Genomic DNA, 22633 nt, shown 5'->3' with positions numbered 1-22633 from the left:
CACAGCTGCTTCCCAGGATGCCTCAGCTTCTCGGTGTCCAGACGTAAATCTCGAGATCCGAGGGGATTTTGAAAACAAATTTCAGTTTTTTTGAAATTTCTTGTAGTTAAAAAGTTTAAAGTTCAGTCCATCCTGTGCTCTACTCAGAATTTTCCGAAGGCTTCTCATCTGTATTTGTTCATTACATCAAGCAGTTTGTTAATGAATATTAATTGAGGGCCTACTAGATGCCGGGCACTGCTACAGGCCCAGAATGGACAAATTAAAGGCCCCATCCCCATGAGGCCGACAGTCCGGTGCTGGAGGTGCGGGAGGAGACAGTAAACTCCCTGGCTCTGCCCACAGGACAGTCCTGATGCGTGAGGCCCCACTGTGCAAACTCTGGTCTCCTCTACTCTCTGCCTTACTCACTGTCACATCCACCATCTTTCTTATTTCTTGAACAGCCGGCTGTTCCCACCTTAGGGCCTTTGCACCTGCTGTTTCTTCTCACGGGAATGTGCTTCCCTCGTGGCTTTACGTGACTTGCTCCCACACTTCTGCTCACACCCCGCCTCAGAAAACCCTCCTCTGACACGCAAGCCCGTGGCAAACTCTCTCCTCCACTTCTGTCTCCTTCAGGCCACCCCACAGTCCCTAGTTCTGCTGCCTTCCCTCTGCCTCTCTGTCCACTGACCGTCCTCCCCGGGGACCCACCACTCTGACTCGACAGCTGGGCGGCCGGGCTCACAGTGCATACTTGTCCACAGAGCGAGTGTTCGCAGTGATGGAGGTGATTCTGAGGTTGTCCCTGTAGTGCGGGGGCAGCTGTTACGTGGCCGCCGGAGGGACTCTCACCCTCATTGTAGAGGGAGTTGCGCTTAAGTCTGGCCGTGGTGGCCAGCTGCATGCTCACTCGTCTCCCCGTGTCCTCTCCCACAGGTTGTGGATTCCCAGCTGGTGTGCATGATGAACGAAAACAGCATCGATTACATATCCCGGTTCAACGATCTGGCCCAAGAGCTGTCCATCGCTGAGCCTGGCCGCCGAGAGGTTCTGTTTGATGGCGGTGGAGGTGGCCCCCCGGTCGGTGACCTGTCCCAGTGACTGTGCCTCATGGCTGGGGCAGCCCGGAGGCTGCAGAGGACAGCTTACGGGGTTGGTGGTCCTCGAGCATCATAGGGGTAGCCCTCTTTAGAAGAGAGAAAACATAAATCAAGCCTGGACTCCCAGGAGACAGTCTGAACAGAGGCACCTCTGCACCCAGAACGTGCAACGTGCACACAGCCATGTCCCAGCAGGCCGAGGCAGTGGTGGCCAGGCGATGAGGGAGCGTCCTCAGCAAGGCCAGTGTCAGATGTGGCCCTGGCGTCGGACCCACCCCCTGCCAGGAGCATGTGTTAGGGTCTGCATGGTACCCACGCTTCTGCCTCGGTCATTGTGTCAGACGTTTCAGGGTGTTTTCTTTCTGAGAGAAAAGAGTGGTGGGCCTGGCTGTCGTCGTTATGGCCTGGGAGCTGTGACCTCCTGCTCTCTGCAGGGAGGCTCCAGGGCATTGCTGCCTTCTTTGCGCCAAACCCACTCCCTGCTTCAGTTTTTCCCTCTGCAATGCGAGGACGAGGAGGACAGCTGGGCATGACCTGAGACAGCGGGCACTGCAGAGGACACTCCAATCATGGGGCAGTGGGAGGGTCCCAGGTCAGTGCAACTGGTGCCATCTCCCCAGAAATCCTGACCATGGCCTAGTGCTTCCTCATCTGGAGCTTTTGTTCTGACTGACTCAACAGGAAGGGGGAAAAGAATCATGTCTTATGCGGGTTGTGTGGACTTTTTAAAAAATCCCGCTAAGCAGGTCAGAAAATGCTTTTCTCGTATTTTGAGAATTAGGAGACATTGGAGAGGAAGAACAGGGTTCCTGTTTGGTTGGTTTCTTCCCCGCGTCTATCTGCACACTTCTTCTCGGTGACCTGAGATGTTATTTCTCTCTATTAGGGTGATCCCCAAGCGCTCATTTGACTACAGATAAGACTTTACTGATGATCTTGAACTTCTGACATGTTTCTGCCTAGCATTTTGGACAGATGCCATTTGCAGGGAAAGTTCTCTCTTCCTTTCCTTGGCATCAGTGCAGAGTATGCCCCAATGCATATGTCTAATCCCTTGCTTGTATTTCTGCCTCATGGTCTCCTGTTTCTCTTCCTCCTGTTCAGGGAATCCAGGCAAGGGTCAGACATCACGCGCAGTCAGGGTGCACTGAAACCACATCCCTCTGGTGTGCTCCTTGAGCCTCCTCGGATGACCAGCCGTCACCATCTCGGGTAGTGCAACATCCAATCTTTCCCCAGAATGGAGTTAACACAGCTCCTCTGCCTTCTCAGCCTTGCGGGGCCAAACACACAAACCACCATCCAGGCACACCTATGTGGCTGGGCACCAGTGCTGTGGTGTTGGGGCACCACCCCACCTGCTGCTTACCCCTGCCCGGCAGCTGCAGTCAGTGTGGCTTCTTGAATCCGCCCCAGCCCACTACTGTTAGTGTTCATCACCTTGCCTCTCTCCCAGCTCACTGTGGACCGGCAGCCTTCGAGGCCAGCTGGGCCCTCTCCTGTGGTTCCTCCCCCTGCCCGCCCACCCCCCCCCCCGCCCCCCCGCGAAGAGATGAGCCAGTGTGCAAGGAGAGGGGAAGGTCCTTCGCGAGTACAAGCAGAAGGGCCGCTCTTGATCCTGCCGCCTCCCCAGCGTGGTCAGCTGCTCCAGGCTGCAGGCCGGGTTGTCCCCTCCAAGCTGCAGAGGAAGCGGGACAGTGGCTTCCAGGCGATAGCTTCCTTCCTTCCTCTCCAGCTTTCCTCAGAGCTCTTGCCTGTCATGTGGCCTCCCTCTTTCAGATCTGGATTTAGGCACAAACATCACTAAGAAAAGCCTGTGTGGGCAGCCCTCCTGGGCTCTTGAAAAAACAGTCCCAAAGCTCTGGAGGTCTGAAAGAAAGGGATGTGGTACCACTTTAAGAGAGATAGACAGCAGTATTTGAGTCCAGAGTCTCTTTAAACTAGCTTGTGTTTTGTAATCAATGTATCAGCTTCCTGAAATTAGCACCTTATTGAGCCAAACAAGATCAGTAGGTCTGTCTCTGGGCATCCGACCCGGTTAGATCCACAGTGGATCAGGCCAAGGTTAGGCCACTGCCAGCTTTCTTGTATTCCCACTGTCTGGGACCGGAGATGCCAAGTAGCATTACTGCATCAATGCGGGGGGCAGTGCCCAGTGGCAGTGGGCACTGTGCCAGGGACAGTAGCGATCCCGAGCTGCTTATCCATCAGGGGACACCCCACAGTAGTCTGGTCGGTAGGTTGGCACCTGTCACCTGGTGGACGTCCAGCAGGAGGAAAACTCTGGAGATCTGGATAAGACTTTGTCGGCCGTTTATTCAGCAGCATGTCCCTCTTGGGTCTCCCACACAGACTCCATTTGGGAGTAGCTGACTGCCCAGTGTCATCCAGTGGGGAGGTGAGTTGCGGAGGAGAGTGGACTGACTCTTCTCAAACCTTTAATAAAGCTGACATGATTTCAGAGAACCCTGCTTCTCTAGCAACCAGACAGGTATAAGCATTTGCCTGCCATATTAAGGAAAAATGGTGTCATCTGTAGCATTAAAATGATGGATGCCTTTTCTCCCAACCTAAATGATTATATATGTATGAAAATAAGCAACTGTTATGTTAAAGGCTGGAATTTTTCAAAAGACCCAAGCAGAGACACCTCCCACTTCTGCGTCTCCCTCTGCCCTTCCAGCGGAAGTTGTGATAGTGTCAGTATACACCTGTGGCTTCCTTTGTGCATTTGAGCATGTTGTGATTAAGACCAGGTCAGTTTCTCAGAAAAATCTTCCCCTAGTCACTCTAACGTTGTTAGGGATCTTTTTGCTGATTCATCTCTTCTAAAGATTGAGACTGAATATCTTCGGTCTCAAGGGAGTTGTTTTTGCCTTGATTCTTCATTGTGAATATCCAGTGATGAGCATTCCATTCTTCAGAAGGTGCAGAGGCAAGTTGAAGTTCGTGATTCCACATAAGGTTCGTGATGGCATTTTTCTCATCCCTCTGTGTCTTCTGGGCGTAGGGTACTTGCTCAGGGAGTGGGGGTATTTGGAACCATTTCATCGGTTCATCCACTTGCTTTCCCACCTCAGTCCCATTCTCTAGCATTCTGTACCATAGCCTCATTACTGGTGGTGTCTTTTCAGTTTAATAGCATCTTTAACTAGATCACACCATTGAATCCAAACATGTACAAAGAACAGTCATAGAATAAAAGACACTTGAAACAAGTGGAGGAGGAAAACAGCAGTTGCTTTTTCTTTTTCTTTTAACATTGAGATCTATCAGATGCATTTAGGAGGTAATATGGCACTTTGTCTTAAGAAAAAAGAGAAAGAAACCCACAGCAAACCTTTCCTGACTTGTCAAAACTCTCCTAATCCTACAGTAACTTGTAAGTCGTGTTAGGTGAGGTAAGTCTTGGAAGCACTACAGTAGCCCATGCCCTTTGTTCTGTAACAGGATAACCGGCTCTAGAGCTTCTGGGCAGCAGAACTTATTGCTGTTTTTTATAATAATCGTTAAGCCATATCATCTAAGGTTTTCGGCTTGAGATGTGAATTTGTTTTATAGATTATAAATATACATATACAGTGTATGTATAAAGCAGAATGCCTGTCCTTCCTGATTATTTTTTGTACCATATTGTAAATTATATTATTTATTCTTTATCAATTTGGGGAATAAAAGGTGTTTGGTTATTTAATATAATAAACAAAAGCTGTTAAACTTCTTATGTTTAAATTTCCAGTTCAACTTGTAAATCTGTTTTTATTATTGTGCATAAATACATACTAATACTTGATCTAATAATTACTGTTTCTGCTTTTTTCTTTTTAAGTGTGCACTTTGCAAACAGCCCAAGTGGCTCTCATCTGGTGAGATCTCAGAGGAATCGATGGGCTGTCCACAGTGTAACTGAGCAACAATACAATGCTGAATGTGTTTTGTTTTTTTGAGCTAGAAATCAGACAGCTGGCATAGTTTATCCCTTGCCTCCCATTTCTGAGTTAGTGTTCTTGCCCCCACGACGTGCAGGACAGAGGAACTGCGATTCCGTTTCCTTTGGCCACGTATCGACGTGCCATTGACTGGCTGGCGAAAACCAAGCGTCTCCGGACAGGCTGGACCCAGCTCGGTGCTGCTTGGTGCCGGCACGGCAGACCCGGGAGGCGGGCGGGAGGCCCCCGCGGGGCTGCGGGGAGTTTCGGCCAGGTGCCCGGATAGTGCCCGACCCCGCCCACCTCGGGGGAGTGGGGAGGGACAGTCCCCCGCCGGGTTACTGCCCAATGGCGGCGCCCGGCGCCGTGAGCGGTACCTGTTCTCACCAATCGGCCGCGAGCGCGGCGCAGGCCTCACCAAGCTTCCGTCTCGTGGGGCGGAGTCCGACACCACGATAGGCTGATGCAGCTTGACTGGTGTCGGCGGCGCCCAATAAGAGCGAGAAGGCGGGCCTCGGGTCGCGCGGGGCCGAGCGGGAAGGACGGCGAGGCGGCCGGGAGGCTCCGAGTGGCGGCCGACATGTTCCGGGCGCCGGAGAGTAAGGGAGGCCGGGCTGGCTCCAGGTGCGGCGCGGGCGCAGCCACGGTCACGTAGGATGCGCGGGGGCGGCGGGGCGGCCGCGGTGAGCTCATAGAGCCGGGGCCTCCGGGGCCGGGTCGGGGAGGTGGGCGCGCCCGCGGGACCCGGAGGCCTGAGCGCGTCTCCCCGCGCGTCCGGTCCCAGCACGTGCTCCTTCATTGACGAGCGCGCCGGAGATGCTGGCCGAGCCGTCTGCTGCGGGGGGGCGGGCGTGGCGGCGCTGCTGGGATTCTGGGGCCCTGCGGCGTGTGCGCGAGTGGATGGGCCTCGGGGCAAAGTCTCGTCCCGGGAGCCCTCAGCACTGCCGCAGCCCGGGAGCCAGGCGGCGCCCTCCCCCACTTTACTGACAAGGAAACCGGCGGGACAGCAAGTGATAGGAGTTTCGACTGGGTTTAAACACTCAGGAACACATAGCAGCGCGCTTGCTTTCTTTTTAGCTTGTGGAGCAATGGGTATTGGGAGTCATATAGAGTCGCCAGAGCTAGCAGTGTCCTGCCGCTGGAGGAGCCAGCTTGCGTTGTCCAGCTGGTTCTTCAGCTGCCTAAGAGTTTTCTTTATTGTGAGCCTTTTCTGTGACCCAGCCCCACAATAAAAGCAGAAGAGTGTGACGTCTGTTGAGGTAAACAGTATATAAAATTAAAGAATTGTTTCGAGTGATAAAATCCCTGTAAATTTGAGGGAGTTAGGTCAGTATTCAGTAATACTCCTACCCAAATAATGAGTCCTTATCCCACGTAACAGTGACTATTAATCACTCTCGTCTAGATCTGTGCTGATATGGGGCCAGAAGTATATCCTGGAGTGCTCAGAATGAGTCAGGTTTCTGGTGCCTGAAAGCTGCTGTTCTGCACCACCCACACCAGCTGGGCAAGGGCTGCTTCCCAGCACTTTCTCCGTTGTGTCCACTAAGTACACTCTTTCTTTGTTTACACAGCCTGGCACTGGATGCCTAGCAAACATTGGTCCAGTTAGCGAATAAGCACTGTGAGGAACGCTGATGTGAGGCTGACTTCCAAGCTGTAGGCGACAGTGCAGAGCTGGTGTTCTAAACTGATACCCACATTTCTTTGGGGCATTAGTTTTTGGAGAGGATAAGGAGAAAATTCTTCCTTTTAGGATGTTGGAGAAGGAAAACCCATCTTAATTGGATGATCGATTGGAAGCTCCTGCTTGGGATCAGTTAGCAGCTTTGTCTTAGAGGAATTGACTAGCTCGACAGGCCTTTTTACTTAGCTGTGAAGGGAATCAGGTGGTGGCTGTAAGATTACTGGGCCAGGTTTTCCTCTCTTAAAACCCTACTTTTGTTTTCTTGCTGAAGGATTATCTGGTGTTAAAGGGATTTTGAACTATAAAAGCATTATGCTTTAGCCATCATTAATCTGAGGTCTTTTAAGCTGCAGGATGTATATTTGTAAAGAATTTAATCTAGGTCTATTTGGCAGCTTCACTCCAAACCTGGCAGGTCCCCCATAGCTTTTCTGGGATACAGGAATAAGCTGTTGGAAGGGGGGTCACGAGCATGGATCCCTCCAGGTGAGCGTCGATGTGGCCTCTGCTGTTTCTGTGGTCCACTTGAGCTGTGTGTATTTTCTTATCACGTGCCCCTTAGTTTCTGTTTTGTACTTGGAATGTCTTCATTGAAATGTATCCAAGGGGTACTGAAAAAGGAAGCCATAACTGGGAGGCATCCCCATGTAGTGAGGTCATCCCCAAGACGTCTGAGCTACTGGTATTCCCATCCCCCTCCTGTAATTAGGGTTGAAGTGATACCTGCACTTGATAGTGAGCCTGTGAGGGCCGCCTTGAGCCATTGTTGGAGCTTCTGTTTTTATGGAAATGTCTATTTAACTCTCAGTCCGGTTTATTCGAGACCCAGCTTGTGTGATTTGCTTGACGCTTGTGTGATTTGCTTGACTGCTGCAAGGCTGTGCGACCCTAGTGCCACCCCATAGCTTTTGTGGTGGAGACGCTTGCCACCTCTTCCCAGGAAACTTGGCCATTGTGTACGATAATCTCTCTGCTACAACATTCTTGGGCACCACTTTCCTTCCCTTCTTTTCAAAGTAAAGTAAAATAAAATTCAGAAAAGTACACAATATAATAACATATTTCCACCACCCCAAATTAACATTTGGCAGTTTCAAATAAATATTGCTTACCTCCTGTGCTGCAGTGGTTCTCTTTCCTCATGGAGACTGCAGACACAATTTGAGCCTTACCTACTCCAAAGGTGTCTTTGGAGTTCCAGTGACACTCAGTGCCTCTGTGGCATTACTCATGCAGAACATGGAAACTGCCTCTGCACAGCTCTAGCCTTCCCAGAAAGCGGGGAGCTTCTCCAGGCCCAGGACTTGCTCTTGCTTGTCTTTCCATCCACAGGGTCTGGTGCAGGCCCACCCGTGGTAGGTGCTTAGGGAACGTGCAAGTTAGAGTGAAGCAAGCGGTGGAGGCCAGGGAGAGGCGTGTATCCAGGGATGTGGAATGTGAGAGGAGAGAGTGCTGGGGAGCCTACCCCACATCTGGTCTGACAATTTGAGGGTTTGAAAGAAAAGCTGTGTTGCAAGTAAGTCAATAAAATAGGAATTTTAATTCATGCCAGTATGAGACTTGATGTTAAGTTCAGTTCAGTTCTGAGGATGGCAGATCTCAGAGACCCAAGCTTGTTGGACCTGCTTGAAAATATGCCAAGAAAAATCAGGAATGTCATTGTGTTGGGGCTGTGAGATTTATAATGGGTGTGGGAGTCGGATGGCCTCGGGTGTCCCCCACCAGAGGGCCTGACGTGAGGTCTTACTACTGCCTTTCTAATTTAAGTCTGGTTATTGGTCATTTTTTTAAAAAAGGTTTTTTCCCTTAAACCGAGTAATTTTTTTCTTTATCAAATCCTTAAGGAAATGCTAACTGCTGGACAGGCATCCCTGGCCCCTTCCTTCAAGCTGATGTGACTGAACCCATGTGGAAGGCTGGCCCACTGTGCACTCGGCTTGGGTGGCGGCTTGGGTGGTGGCGAGCAGCCTGCCTGCGGTCTCCGTCCCAGTGAGCAGGCACACTGGTGGCCCTCGGAGCAGATGAGCACTTTCTGCTGTCCTGCTTTACAGCCAGAGAGCAGAAAACTCTGTTCCCTTTAAATTACAACGAATGATCAGCTCCCTTTCTAGCTCTGTTGAGGAAACAGCATGTTAAACATCCTATTCTTCTAGTGTCTGCATCGCTTTTGTGTGGCGAGCTCCGAAGTTTCACTTTCTAAATGTCTGGGGTCACAGGCAGTCCTCTTGCTTAGGACTGGTGAAAGAGCAGGGGCCACTCAGCAGTTTAAAACTCTGCTTTAAAATACGTTTGAAAATCTAGGTGTCCTGGGACTTTCCTGGCGGTCCAGTGGTTAGGCCTCCACGCTTTCACTGCAGGCAGCACAGGTTCCATCCCTGGTGGGAGAGCTAAGATCCTGCAGTGTGGCCATAGGTTTCCTGTAAAGATGCATATGAATTCAGTGTTATGCTGCCCTGCTGAAGGAGACCGATGCTCTTGGGGTGTCAGGGAAGAGCTTTATGGAATTTTCTTAATTCTTCAGTTATTGCAATAAAAAGTGACTCAAGGTCCTGCTCATCCACTTCTGAAATACCCAGCCTCCAAGTGCATGGCAGATTCCCAAAGATCGAGACCACAGTAGATTCGGCTGGTGGTGACTGAGTGTGGGAATAGCACTGATCTCTGTGGGTGTTTAATTAAAATCCACACTTGAAGGATGCCAGTGTGTGCTGGGGTGACACTCTGCACATGTGTTGATCTAAAGTGAACAGTGGTCCAGCTGGTGTGTTCTGATCTGTCTGATGTTTTAACTTGTCATTGGTGGTACCAGACCTTGGGACTGGAAATCATCAGCCTGGTGTAGATTCCCAGGACTCTTCGTGGGTTAGTGGGGGTGGTGCTCCCCATGGTCTGAGCTGACACTTTCCATTAGAAATGTGAGCCACATAAGGAATTTTAAATTTTCTAGTAGCCACACTTTAAAAAGTAAAAAGATTCAGGAAAAATTAAGTTTAATAGATATTATTCAACTTAATATGTACAAAACATTATTTCAACATGTGATCAATGTAAAAGATACAATTAAAGAGATATTTTTGCCTTTTCTTCTTTGTGCTGAGTCTTCAAAGTCTGGTGTGTAATCTATACCTACAGCACATCAGAGCTCAGACCCCCATGTCCAAGTGCCCACTGGCCACAGTGGCCAGTGGCTGCCCTTTTGAGGACGCAGCTCTCTGGGTCAAGCTTACTCTGGGTAAGTGGTGCACTGCCCCGTCGTTTCTTTCTAGAGGATGTTGAGGATTATTAGGGTGTAGTCTGAGCTCTGCAGCCAGACTGCCTGGATCTGAGTCCTGGCTCTGCTACTTCCTGTGTGGCCCTCTCTTTAGCTCACACTCATCTCTGTGAAAATCATGCCTGCCTTAGAGAGTGGCCGTGTCAGTTCTTTGGAACAGGAGCTAGCGTGTATAAACGCTGAGGGAGTGTGAGCTACAACACCCAGCACTATTGTCTGCTAATTAAAGTGACTATTAAATTCTGCTGAACTGGCTCAGTTTGCCTGTTTTATGGAAACTTTAATTTTACTAATGAGAGGTCACAGGAGTAACTTCAGAGTATGCACATCTCTGGAGGTCTTGGCATAATCAAGATGTGCAGAGAAAACCTTTAAGGGAACTCAAGGGCAAGGAGGGAGGTTTGCCGGCTGGCCAACGGCCATGAGCTTGTCGTGCCACGGTGTGTGGTTTTCCCACAGATGTCTGCCCTGTCTGGCTGTGCCACAGCCCCTGGATGGTGGCGCCCGGGCCATCTGTCGGTCCCTCACACCCTGTCTGCTTGCAGGGCCATGAAGCCCCCGGGAGGAGAGCTGAGTGATCGTCCAGAAGAAGCCGCATCTCCACGCAGGCCCGACAGGATGGCATCTAATATTTTTGGATCAACTGAAGAACCTCAGAACATACCCAAAAGGACCAATCCCCCTGGTATGGGCTTTTGACTCCTTAACCCTTTGGCCTCTGCCTGTTCTCTTTTGTGCTGCTCTTTTGATAAAAATTTCCCTTTCTTTATATTGATCCTTTCAGATATTTTCTGGTGCAGGTTATCCCCTGCCATCAGAGTCCTAGAGTGGAAGGAAAGTTTTATCCTGACTTGTGCTTTGTGTCCTGAAGGTGGCTCGGTCATTTTGGAACTCCCCCTCATCTGTCACCAGATACTGGCTGTGTACGGGCACTGAGGGTACAAAGGCAGATGGTGGGGTTCTGGTTCCCACCACGGAGGCTCCCCAAATTGTCCCATGGACTCCTTGAGATTCTTGAAATTGCATGCAAATTGTGCATTTAGAGTAGTTTTAATCAGATTGTTAGTGGGATTGAAACTAAAAAGGGTGGCTGAGCCTGGCACACATCTGTGTGGCTCCTCACTACTTACCCACCTTCTAGTGGCTCCAGTGGGAGGGAATCTCAGAAGAGTGTTTCTCTTGGCTGATGGACGGTCCAGCTGAGCGACTGCACAGTGATAGTTACCTGAGGAGCTTTCCCCTGTCTGTATCTACGAGGGGAAGACAAGGTTTGTTCCATCCTTAAAGATCTGAGAGACCCAACACAGGAGTCAGAATTTCAGACAAGTAACGAAATCAAGCAGAACCAGAGCTGGAACTGCTCCCTACCCCACCCCAATTCTGGGTACAAATATTGCTCGACAGACCTAGAGGACACACAAAGCAGTAGATTCAAAAGCTAGTTTTTTGGTTGTTTGGTTGTTTTCAGTGGTTTGGGGTGGGGGGTAAGGAGGGGTGGAGGTTAGTGGTACCTTTGGATTTAGTTATAGCAGAGAAGCAGGTGGTTCTTGCTGAGTAACATTCTCCCCTACCCAGTTTGTGGGGGTGCAGGGCCAGGAGTGCTCAGCCCTGCTCATCCTTTGTACCAACGATGTGATGCGGCAGATAGACTCAGACTGGAGGCACTGGAGGTGGGTGCACCAGCAGCCGTGGCTCTGGCTCGGCACCATGCGCGGCTGCAGCTGTCTCTGGGGCTTCGGGTTCTCTAGACAGTGTGGCAGAGTGGGGCGGCGCTGCTTTGCCAGGCCCTCAGAATCTCATGCTCCCCCGCCCATCTCGTGCCCTGTGGGCAGCCTGGGCCCCTCCTGACTGGAGAGTTAGAAAACCCCTACGTTGTGCACAGTCGCAAGGTATCATGACAGCGACAGGACGCCCTGTGCCAAAATGTCTGCTTCTCATGGTCCTGTTGTTTGGGGTTTGTTTTCTGTCCTGCCAAGTGCTCTGTGGTGATAGTTGAGCATTTAACAAACGCCGGAGTCCCCCCTCTGCCTCCTCCTGTCACCCAAGAACTCTTTCTAACTGATGAATGAAATTACATTAAAAAAAAAGAGAGAGAGGAAGGAGGGAAGCAAGGAAAGAAGGAAGAAAATCACCTGTGATGAATTTCAAGGGCAGCCCAGAAGGGAACCTGCTGGTATGTCCAGCCCCGCAGACTCGACCCCGCAGACTCCGGGGAGGGCCTAATGGAGCACGTTCGGAGCAAGGGACTTGCCACTGGCCGTCACTGGAAGTTAACCCAGGCTGGTCGGGTGCCGTGTTTCATCTATGCTTCTGGTTTAGACCTCCTCCTGACAGTGGTGATTGATACGGGTGGGTCATTTGGTGTTTTTCAGGGGCTGTGCTGGGTGCCGGTCTTCTCCACAGCTTGGGGGATAGGTGGCGTTACCCCCTTTACAGAGGAGGAAGCTGAGGCTCGGGGTTCACTGGCCTGCCTGAGTCCACAGCTCGCTGGGGTGGCAGAACTAGCCTTTGGATGCAGGTTTTCCTGACTCCAAAGCCCGTGCTCCCAACTTACCTCCTGAATATATCAATTGGGGTAAATTTCCTGAAATGGAATTGCTGGGTCAGTTTAAAATGATGGTTCTAGGGCTTCCCTGGTGGTGCAGTGGTTAAGAATCTGCCTGCCGGTGGAGGGGACACAGATTTGATCCCTGGCCCTGGAAGATCCCACATGCCGCAGAGCAACTAAGCCCATGTGTCACAACTACTGAGCCTGCGCTCTAGAGCCCGCGAGCCACAACTACTGAGCCCTCGTGCCACAACTACTAAAGCCTGCGCACCTAGAGCCCGTACTCTACAACAAGAGAAGCCACCGCAATGAGAAGCCCACGCACCGCAACGAAGAGTAGCCCCCGCTCACCGCAGCGAGAGAAAGCCCGCGTGCAGCAACGAAGACCCAACACAGCCAAAAATAAATAATCATAATATAAATAAATAAAATGCTGGTGCTTCCACTGGTCTTCAGACGTGTGCTCCAGGATGTCTGTAGCGCTTGCTCCCCACGCAAGGCGCTGTGCCTTGTGATTTGGTTCTTTAAAAAGCATATCTTGAATTTATTTTTCTTCAATTATGAGTGAATTGAGCATCTTTTCCACCTTCATAGCCGAATCATCTTTCAGGTAAAATGTTGTATAATAGATGTGCAGTGTGTCTGTTATTTTACTTTTCATAAAATTCAAAAACAGAACTGTGTTGTTTAGGGTTGGACATATACATGGTAAAACTAGAAGAAGTTGGTAGTTTCCAGAAAATTCGGACACAGAACCACACAGGTTTTTGGGAGTTGATAACATTCTGTAAGACGCGTGATTGTCTGTGATCGTTACTTGGGTGTTTGCTTTATTTATATCTTAGGTACTTATCTGTGTCATGTTTCATAGTTTTTAAAATGTTTTTAAATGAGCAGTGCCTTTAACCAAAAACTTGAAATTGAGTTACTTTTATTTTTATCTTGCATTTTAAAATAAGCTGAATGCGATCTTAGAAAGAATTTACTTAAGCATGACCAGCAACAGCGTGGTAACAAGCAGCGAGGGGTGACCTCGGGCAGCAGCTTTTCTCCACTTTGTAGTCCAAACATTTCTTCTGCTGATGACACCCTGTTTGTAACAGCAGCCCAGCAGCATGACTGGGAGCTTCCTCTCCACGCTCTGCTCTGCCCACTCCACGTGTCGACTCACTTATCTCACCAATGACCCCAGCCAGGTGCTGTCACACAGTTGGTTAGTGGCTGAGCAGGATCCCGCCTGGCACTGGATCCTGACCCCATGCTGTGCCGCCTGCCCCAGCCCGAGGGCTGCGGGTCCCTGGGAGGCTGTGGCTGGGGCTGGAAGGCTTGTGATCGGCCTCAAACGACACGAATGTGTGCATCTTCCTGCAGTCAGTCCCACCCATTCTCTAAGCTTCTCCTGGCCCAGAAAAGCTTCCAGGGCCAGGTTCCCGTCCTTGTGGAGCTGTGCTTTGTGTCCCCCAGACAACCAACCGGCGTCCCGAAAGGCTGGTCAAGTCTGAGGGCTTGCGAGGGGACAAGCGCCCCATGGAGCCTCCTCCTCCTTGGAGCTCCGTGCTCCTCTCACGGTGCACTGTCCCCTGTTTTAACAGTATGGGTTATTACAGCCAAGAAGTGACTGTTTAAAATTGAATTTCCTGGAGACAGTCAACAAAGATCACAACTATAAAAATGAATATGTTTAGCAGTCCTAAGCCCCTGTACCACAGCCACCCCATTTCCTGAGCAGACACATGGCCCCCAGAGGGGAGCACTTTGCAGGGAGGAAAGTGGAGTAACCAATGCCCTTTATTCACATACAGGTGGATAAGAATACCCTTCCTTTTACAGTAAGATGCTGTGTGCTGTCTAGATTGTTTTGTGCCTTTTTCACTGAACAGTGTCCAAGGGAAGCTTCTTTAGCAAATGCTCACTGAGCATTTACGTCCCCAGTGTTGTCGTAAGCATTTGACACACAAGCGACAGTGAGTCACTGAATCCCCTCACAGCGCCGTGAGGAAGGGCCTTGTACCACCGCCGTTCAAAGGGTGAGGAATGTGGGGCGCAGAGGGGCCGAGCAACTTGTGTCTGGTCTCATAGCCATTTGTGGATGCACCTTTCTTCTGTAAGATTATAAATCTTAGTGGGCGCTTGGTGGAAGGGGGGCGCTGGTTGCTGAGTGCAGAGGGGGATGGGCTGGTGGCATGTGCTAGCATCTTCCTGTTTAACGTCAGCATTTACTTCTCATGTCCATGCCTTAGCCATCAGCTTATAAGAACTTACATCTGAGGGCTTCCCTGGTAATGCAGTGGTTGAGAGTCCACCTGCCGATGCAGGGGACACGGGTTCGTGCCCTGGTCCGGAAAGATCCCACATGCCGCGGAGCGGCTAGGCCCGTGAGCCATGGCTGCTGAGCCTGTGCGTCCGCAGCCTGTGCTCCGCAACGGGAGAGACCACAACAGTGAGAGGCCCGCGTACCGCAAAAAAAAAAAAGAACTTACATCTGAGATGCATATTTTCATTGTAGCTCATCAAATCATTTCTGTTTGGCAGCAAAGATGTTAAATGTCTGTAATTCAGTGACACATCTAGTTGTCACTGGAAGCTCCAGACAGATTGAGGTGAGGAGAGTAGTCATTCTCAGTAAATGTTGTTTTCCAGATTACAGGTTTGCCTTGAATAGGGCATGTTATTAATTCAGTTCTGTCTGTCTGACCTCAAAATTTAGCGGATGTTTGCTTTTTTTTTTTTTTTTTTGTGGTACGTGGGCCTCTCACTGCTGTGGCCTCTCCCGCTGCGGAGCACAGGCTCCGGACGCGCAGGCCCAGCGGCCATGGCTCACGGACCTAGCCCGCTCTGCGGCATGTGGGATCTTCCCGGACCGGGGCACGAACCCATGCCCCCTGCATCGGCAGGCGGACTCTCAACCACTGCGCCACCAGGGAAGCCCCAGGTGTTTGCTTTTAATCTATGAAAGAACTTTTCATGGCTTTAATGTAGAAGATTCTTCAGCAGGAAAACATGAAAAGTTCAGGGTTAAGGAAATTCTAGAGGGGAAAATGCTGTTTTATGCCATCTTACCGTTTCACTCCTAGCGGCAAGCCCGGGACAGCTCAGTAATCGTGAGGAAGGCCCCAGCTGGCCCCCAGAAAGGGGCTGGGTTTGACATGGGTCTTTAGGGATGCTCGTCAACCTGATCACCCCACCCTTCTTGGCCTGAATTCAGGACTGGCACTGCGGTGAGAGGAGGTCTCTGAAGTCACGAGTGTGGAGGGTGGGTGGGGTGGATGTACCGGGTTGCTAACCATCCTGATTTTTTCTTCAGGGGGGAAAGGAAGTGGTATATTTGACGAATCCATGCCTGTGCAGACTCGACAGCGTCTGAACCCCCCTGGTGGGAAGACCAGTGACATTTTTGGCTCCCCGGTCGCTGCTACTTCACCCATGGCACACCCAAACAAACCCAAGGTATGGACTGCATACAGATAGCAGACATGAGAGTAAGAAAAGCAAAACTTGAGCCAGGTACTCTTAAAAAGGCTCTGAGGAAGGTGTGACATGTTATTAGGAAGAGACAAGATGGGTGACAGTGCTTTTCCTGGCTGTAGTCATTAGTCACCAAGTTTCAGAGCTCTCCTGAGTCATCAGAGGAATGTATTCCAGCCTCGTGATGACTCGAGCCTTGGGGGTCGCTGGTGGTGGGGGCAGCCCACTGCAGGTAGGCCACTGCCCTTCTCTGCACATCATGGATGGATGCTGAGGATATTTATAATACTGAATGTAAAACAGGGGAGTTCACCTCATAAACATTCCACTATTTTTAGTGGTCATCAATCAATAAGTACAGTAACTGCATCGGATTAAAATTCACCAAATACTTAGAATTTATGGGTTCCTGATAATTTTTTTTTTTTTTTTTTTTTTTTTGCGGTACGCGGGTCTCTCACTGTTGTGGCCTCTCCCGTTGCGGAGCACAGGCTGCGGACGCACAGGCTCAGCAGCCATGGCTCACGGGCCCAGCCACTCCACAGCATGTGGGATCTTCCCGGACCGGAGCACGAACCCGTGTCCCCTGCATCGGCAGGCGGACTCTCAACCACTGTGCCACCAGGGAAGCCCCATGGACCATCTTTGAATTCTTATCAAAACAACCAAGCCTCAGTCAGACCAATCCTCATATCAATCAACACCACAGGGATTTAGTCAGAGTAATACAAGATATAGGAAACTACATGGAGTCAATAGGGGGAGATCTTAGTAATTTTTAAAAAGACTGAGGATTGCAATCCCTATCAAAGTTCCAACAGTGGTGTGGTTTGGTTTTTTGGTTTGTTTTTGTTTGTGGTGTTTTGTTTGTTTGTTTGTTTAAAAAAATGGAAAGACCGATCCTAAAATTCATATGGAATCTCAAGGGACCCTGAATGGCCAAACAATCTTGAAAATGAAGTGCAAGATTGGAGGGTCACACTTCCCAATTTCAAAGCTTACTACAAAACTACATGAATCAAAACAGCATGGTGCTGGCATGTAGACCAACAGAATAGAATTGAGAGCTGAGAAATAACTCACATCTGTGGTTCATTGATATTTCCACAAGAGTGCCAAGATCATTCGTGAGGGGAGAGCGGTCTCTCCAACAAATGGTGCTGGGAAATTGAATGTGCACATGAGAAGAATGAAGGTGGACCCTTACCTTACACCATGTACAAAAATGAACTCAAAATATAGGGACAGATATTATTCTTGGATTCGGCAGTGGTTTCTTAAATGTGACACCAAAAACAGGCAACAAAATTTAAATAAATAAGTTGAACTTCCTTAAAATTAAAAACTTTTGTGCATCAAAAGATACTATCAAGAGAATGAAAAGGCAGCTCACAGAATGGGAGAAAGTATTTGCACATCACATATCTGACAAAGATTTGCTATCTAGCCAGAATATGTAAAAAACCCTTACAATTCAGCAACAAAAAGACAACCACATTCAAAAATGGGCAGAGGCAAGGGGGAGGGATGGCATGAGAGTTTGGGGTTAGCAGATGCAAACTATTATATATAGAATGGATAAACAAGATCCTCCTACTGTATAGCACAGGGAACTATATTCAGTATCCTGTGATAAACCATAATAGAAAAGAATATGAAAAAGAATGTATATGTATAACTGAATCACTGTGCTGTACAGCAGAAATTAACACGACATTGTAAATCAACTATACTTGAATAAAATAAATTTTTTTAAAATAAAAATTTCAGAACCAGAAAAAAGGAGGCAAAGCATTTGAATAGACATTTCTCCAAAGAAGACATACAAATGGTCAATCAACATATGAAAAGATGCTGACCATCCTTAGTGGGGAAATGCCAATCAAAATCACAATGAGATACCACTTAACACCCGCTAGGATGGCTATTATCAGAAAAAACAGAAAATAAGAAATGGTGAGGATGTGGAGAAATTGGAACCCTCATACACTGCTCTTGGGAATGTATAATGGTTCAGTCACTGGAAAACAGTTTGGCCGTTTCTGAAGAAGTTAAACATAGAATTTATCATATGATCCAGCAGTTTTACTCTTAGATATATACCCCCAATTGTGCAAACAAGAACTCAAACAGATACTTGTACACTTAATTTTAATAGCATTATTCACAATAACAAGAGTGGAAACAACCCAAGTGTCCATCGGCAGTTGAATGGGTGAACAGAATGTGCTGTGCTGTACACATGTGATGTTATATTATTCAGCCCTAAAGAGGAATTAAGTTCTGACACAGTGCAACACAGATGACTGTGAGAACATGTGCTGAGTTTAAACTTGACTACGTGTTAAGACATTTAAGGAGTCGTTAATATTTGCAGTTGCGAGAGAGTTTTTTAGGACATTTTAAAGAGCCACATCTTGAAATATTTATGGATAAATGAAATATGGGATTTGCTTTCAAATAATCCCACTAAGGGGTGGAGGGCTGGAAGTTGGGAGGCATGTGTGGCTGAGACCAGAATGGAGACGAGCAAGCTGATGTCACTTGCTGTAGAGCAGGTTACCTGGGGGCTCACGGGGCTCTTCTCTCTGCTTTGTTTATGGTTAAAATTGTCCAAATAAAAACTTTTTAAAGGTAAAAATAGACCCAGGTCATCCACGCCTTTCCCATCGTCTGCCTGCGCGAGGTAGGAGGTGTCCGAGTGGCAGATTGACCTGGGTTTGCCTCGTTACAGGACCACGTGTTCCTGTGTGAGGGAGAGGACACACTGGACCTTAGAGGTGAGCTTATTTTCTGTCCCTTCCCTGGGGCCCACGCTTTGCAGAGGCCGCTGGTGGGTGGGGAGGGAAAACCTGGTGCCCCCACAGCCTGCTGGTGAAGACAGCAGAGTTGTGATTGCGGGAGGGTTTTGTGTTGGAAGGAGGCAGGGGAAATGGGCTCAGTTACTTCTGGTGACAGCATTCCCACTTTTCTGCACCTCCTGTCAGTGCTGGTCAGCCTGGGCCTAAGGCCAAGGCGTCCTCTTCTAGAAGCTCATCTCATGTAGTGAAGGGCAAGGGTCCAAAGCCTTCAATGAACTTGTGACCAAGGGCAGCGCTTTCAGACCTGGCAGAAGAGAGGGCGTGAAGGAGGGGAAGACGGGGGCGGTGGGGGGGGCGGTGAGGAGGAGCAGTGCGGGGCTGTCGTAGGGGCGGGGCTCCCCCCTGATGGATCGCTCCGCAGTGAGCCACCCCGCTCGTGGGCTTGGGTGTCAGGCCCAGTCAGTCCCCCATTGTCCTCTGAGCTGACTGCAGGCACTGATTTCTGCCTTCGGGTCACCATTTCCCTTTGTCGATTAGGAAGAGATGGGAATTTGTTCATTCAGAAAGTCCAGAGTAACCTTGCCTTGCCTTGCTGGGCCCCTCACTTAAGACGAGCTCACTTTGAGGATGTTTCCTTTTCATACTTGAGGTGGGATGGAGGGGAGGGGAGTCCAGCAAAAACCCCTCAAGGATTTTTCCAAGCATGTTTCAGTACAAGCCTGGCTTCAGCCCAGCCCTGGGGCAGGCAGAACCTGCTCTGCTTTCACATTTCCCTGGACGGCATGCCCTTGCCCGTTTGGTGGCAGGCAGCCTCTAACAGGACGCTGTGCTGACTTTGTCCCGCAGCCACAGCCAGCGCCTCCCCCAGACAAGAGCCGGGTGAGCCAGGTGGCCCGAGAGAAGCAGCCCGCGCCCAGGAGCCTGCGCCCACCGTTGACAGCCATGAGCCCAGGCTGGGCCCGAGGCCTCGCTCCCACAACAAAGTCCTGAACCCGCCTGGAGGCAAGTCCAGCATCTCCTTCTACTAAGATGCTGCTGCGTCCCCCATAGCCAGACAAGAAACTCGAGAGATAGGATTTCAAAATTATAGTTTCTTTAGCCTGAAGGAGCGGGGTGGGGAGAGGGTCTTTTGGGTGGACACCTGAAGCTGCTGCTCCGGCTCCACTGCCATCACGAGAAGCCGGAGACCTCACCTCCCAGAAACCAAGGGAGGAAACGTGATCCCTGGTGTGAGAGGAGCTCTCGGGTGGGTGGGCAGGGAGGTGGTGCCAGGCAGGTGCGCCTGAGGTGTGGGGTCTTCACGTCCTTGGTGTGTTGGCTAATTGGGTATCTAGGAGTCACTAACACAGTAGCAGAGTTTAAAGCCTTTGAGAGAAATCCAGAAACCACGTGTCCGTTACTGTGGGATAGAAGAGCAAGACACGCTGAAACCCTAGTGGGGTGGGGAGGGTGGGTATCTGGATAGACCCCTCAGATCCTGATGCTGTTTACCCTTCATGGACACGGTCTCTGTTTCTGGGACTTCGGCCCCAGTGTTTTTCACTTCAATTCCACAGATTTTCTTGAAACATCTTCATTGCTTTTCCTCAGCAGCTGTCAACAAAAAACCAAAATGTTGTTCTCAGTCTGATGCTTTATGGAAAGATTTTGTACCCTGATCTCCCAAGGTGCCCCGCTTCTGCCCTCTCAATCCTTGGCCAGATCTTACGTAGAAATCTCTCCCTTTCATCCACGAGAGACTGGTTTGGGGCTCTTTACAGGCAGTTTTGCTTGTGAATTGTTCCTTTTTTCCTCATCAGCCTTAAGTCTAGGCCTTTGCACCTCACCAATGATGTGGACAGTTCCCTTCACCAGCAACACTTCCTATCTACAAGGCCACTAACTTCTATAGGACTTTGAAACTACCCAGATATATCCAGGTAATGGGATTATTTAACTCCTTCATGTGTCTTCATTTATATTCCTGCTGACAGTGGGAAGAAGAGATGCTTGAGAACCGTGGGTTCTTAGGTTTGGGTTCTGTCATAATAGCTCAAGACCTGTTCTCAAGTACCAGCTTTACATCAGTAACTGTTGACTCTGGTCTGTTTCTGACACCTTTCTAGAAAAAGTCTGTTGCTCAGGTACACCAAAGAGGAAGGAAAGTGTTCTTAGGCCACCCTTTATAAAGCTTTGCAGAACCTCTGGATCATATTCACAGTTTCCAGACGAGTCTTAGAGACCTTAGGCCAAGAGATTAAATAGTTTGGCAGTAAAGTCTCAACTGGCCCATTCCATGGTATTTGCCAGCAAAGATAATGGGCTGGCAAGAATCGTGGTGCTGTAATCTGTCAGGTGGAAGTTTCTCCCATTGAGCCTCTAAAGGGCTACGGTGTCGGTTCCTGTACTGCAGTCACGTGGGACCAACAGTCTGGGTTGGAGCTACTGGTACGAGTGCCTACAAAGCTAATGCAGGTGCTAAAAATGTCTTCATCGTTAAAATGTAGTCACACTTCTAGTGGCCTGGACGCTCAAGTGCCTGCAGGAGCTCCCTGCCAAGCTCCACATCCTCCACGGGCGCTGGGGGGGTTCACACAGTGCTTTGCCAAGCAAAGACACTTTGCTTTTCTGTCCCCCTGCTGACTTTGGAGCCAAGAAACACTGATTCTATGTGACTCTCAAGTGCTTCCTATCTCCTCCATCCTTCAGATGGTCATTTATAGGAAAGTTGTCTGGAATTCATTTTTTTCCACATTAAAAAATGTCATAAATGGTGGTTAGCTTTTAAGCTCAAACACACTAACTTATTTAACTTACAATAAGATGTTCCAAAGGTAGAAATGAACTGCTATTTATAACTTTTTTTTTAATATACAAGAAAATGATTTATGAATTCCAAATTGGATTGCCAAGAAGACCCTGACATGCTGCTGGCCCTCGGGGCTTCAGTCTCACCGTCAGTTATATGAGGGGAAGAGCTTTCTAGATCTGTCCCCTGGCAGGGACTTCCGGAGCAGAGCTGGGGTTAGAGGCCTGGGGGAAGGAGGAAAACAACTAGAGCAGAGCCTCTGGGCAGCAGTGACCACATCACCTTATTTTTGTTCCCATCTTCCCTCTTCCTTTCCCTCCTTGGGGCCGTGGGCATGGATTTAGAGAGCCCCGAGCAGTCTGGTCACTGGGAGGAGCAGCAGAAAAGTTTTTGCTCGTTTGAACCTGATGGGGGAGGCCACTTGCATTTGGAAAATGCTCTGTACATTGGGGACTGCCTGTATTTGGAAGCTTCATTAACTCTTAGAATCCTTTTCTCAACCTCCAAGCTGCATTGAGAAATTACTCATCTGTATTTTTATTAAGCCTTAAAACTTTATGTGCATTTGGTGCCAACTTTTTGTAAAGCTGTATCAAAAACAACAAACCTGTGCTCACATCTCGATGTAACTTTGAGAGGAGCATTCTGTTATTTTTACAAGGCAGGAGTGGGTGTAGTCGTTGAATTAAACTTAGCAGTCACGTACTCAGTCTTTGCCTATTGGTTGTGTGCACAGTGTGTGTGCATGCGGGTGGGTGGGTGGACATGTTCACGTGTTTCCTCCACGTCCATTCTCCAGAGTGCCTGAACTCTGCTCCTTCCCTTACAGCTTTTCATTGGTTGATGGGGTTTGCCTTTTTTTTTTAAAACTAGAAGATGCCAAAATTAATCTTCTCAAAGTTTATGGATTTAGGGTTTTTTCATTTGAAAACCAAAGACTTGGCTTTGAATAGAATGGACAGGAATGCGGCAGTGTTCTTTTAGTTTACGTAAATTGAAGGTAATAATTCTTTTTTCACTTAACACCACTTGTTTTCCTGAAGAATTTGCCTCTGAGTT

General features: G+C 49.2%; 2 protein-coding genes across 7 annotated transcripts in view; both read left to right on the top strand.

The window, feature by feature from the left end:
• Positions 1-4880, top strand: part of CRAMP1 (cramped chromatin regulator homolog 1) — a 67959-nt gene extending 63079 nt beyond the window's left edge. For all 4 annotated transcript variants that reach the window (XM_030872162.2, XM_030872161.2, XM_030872159.2 and 1 more), the window contains one exon: positions 922-4880. In XM_030872162.2, the coding sequence (XP_030728022.1) occupies positions 922-1086 (165 nt within the window). In that variant the 3' untranslated portion in view covers positions 1087-4880. The remainder of the gene's footprint in view (positions 1-921) is intronic.
• Positions 4881-5526: 646 nt separating this feature from the next.
• On the top strand, positions 5527-22279 carry JPT2 (Jupiter microtubule associated homolog 2). Of its 3 annotated transcripts, none has more exons than XM_030872175.2 (5): positions 5527-5638; positions 10518-10657; positions 15825-15967; positions 18720-18765; positions 19633-22279. In XM_030872175.2, the coding sequence occupies exons 1-5, from the start codon at positions 5595-5597 to the stop codon at positions 19812-19814; spliced, it is 555 nt and encodes a 184-aa protein (XP_030728035.1). In that variant the 5' UTR covers positions 5527-5594; the 3' UTR covers positions 19815-22279. The 3 variants fall into 3 exon arrangements, with proteins under 3 accessions (XP_030728035.1, XP_060140907.1, XP_060140906.1); XM_060284924.1 differs by having other exon boundaries at positions 5545-5613; XM_060284923.1 differs by having other exon boundaries at positions 5570-5697.
• Positions 22280-22633: the final 354 nt, after the last annotated feature.

This window comes from Globicephala melas, chromosome 15 (genome assembly GCF_963455315.2).
Source record: "Globicephala melas chromosome 15, mGloMel1.2, whole genome shotgun sequence".
NCBI lineage: Eukaryota > Metazoa > Chordata > Mammalia > Artiodactyla > Delphinidae > Globicephala > Globicephala melas.
The sequence above is the reverse complement of the archived record's forward strand: the minus strand, read 5'-3'. Positions and strand labels throughout refer to the sequence as shown.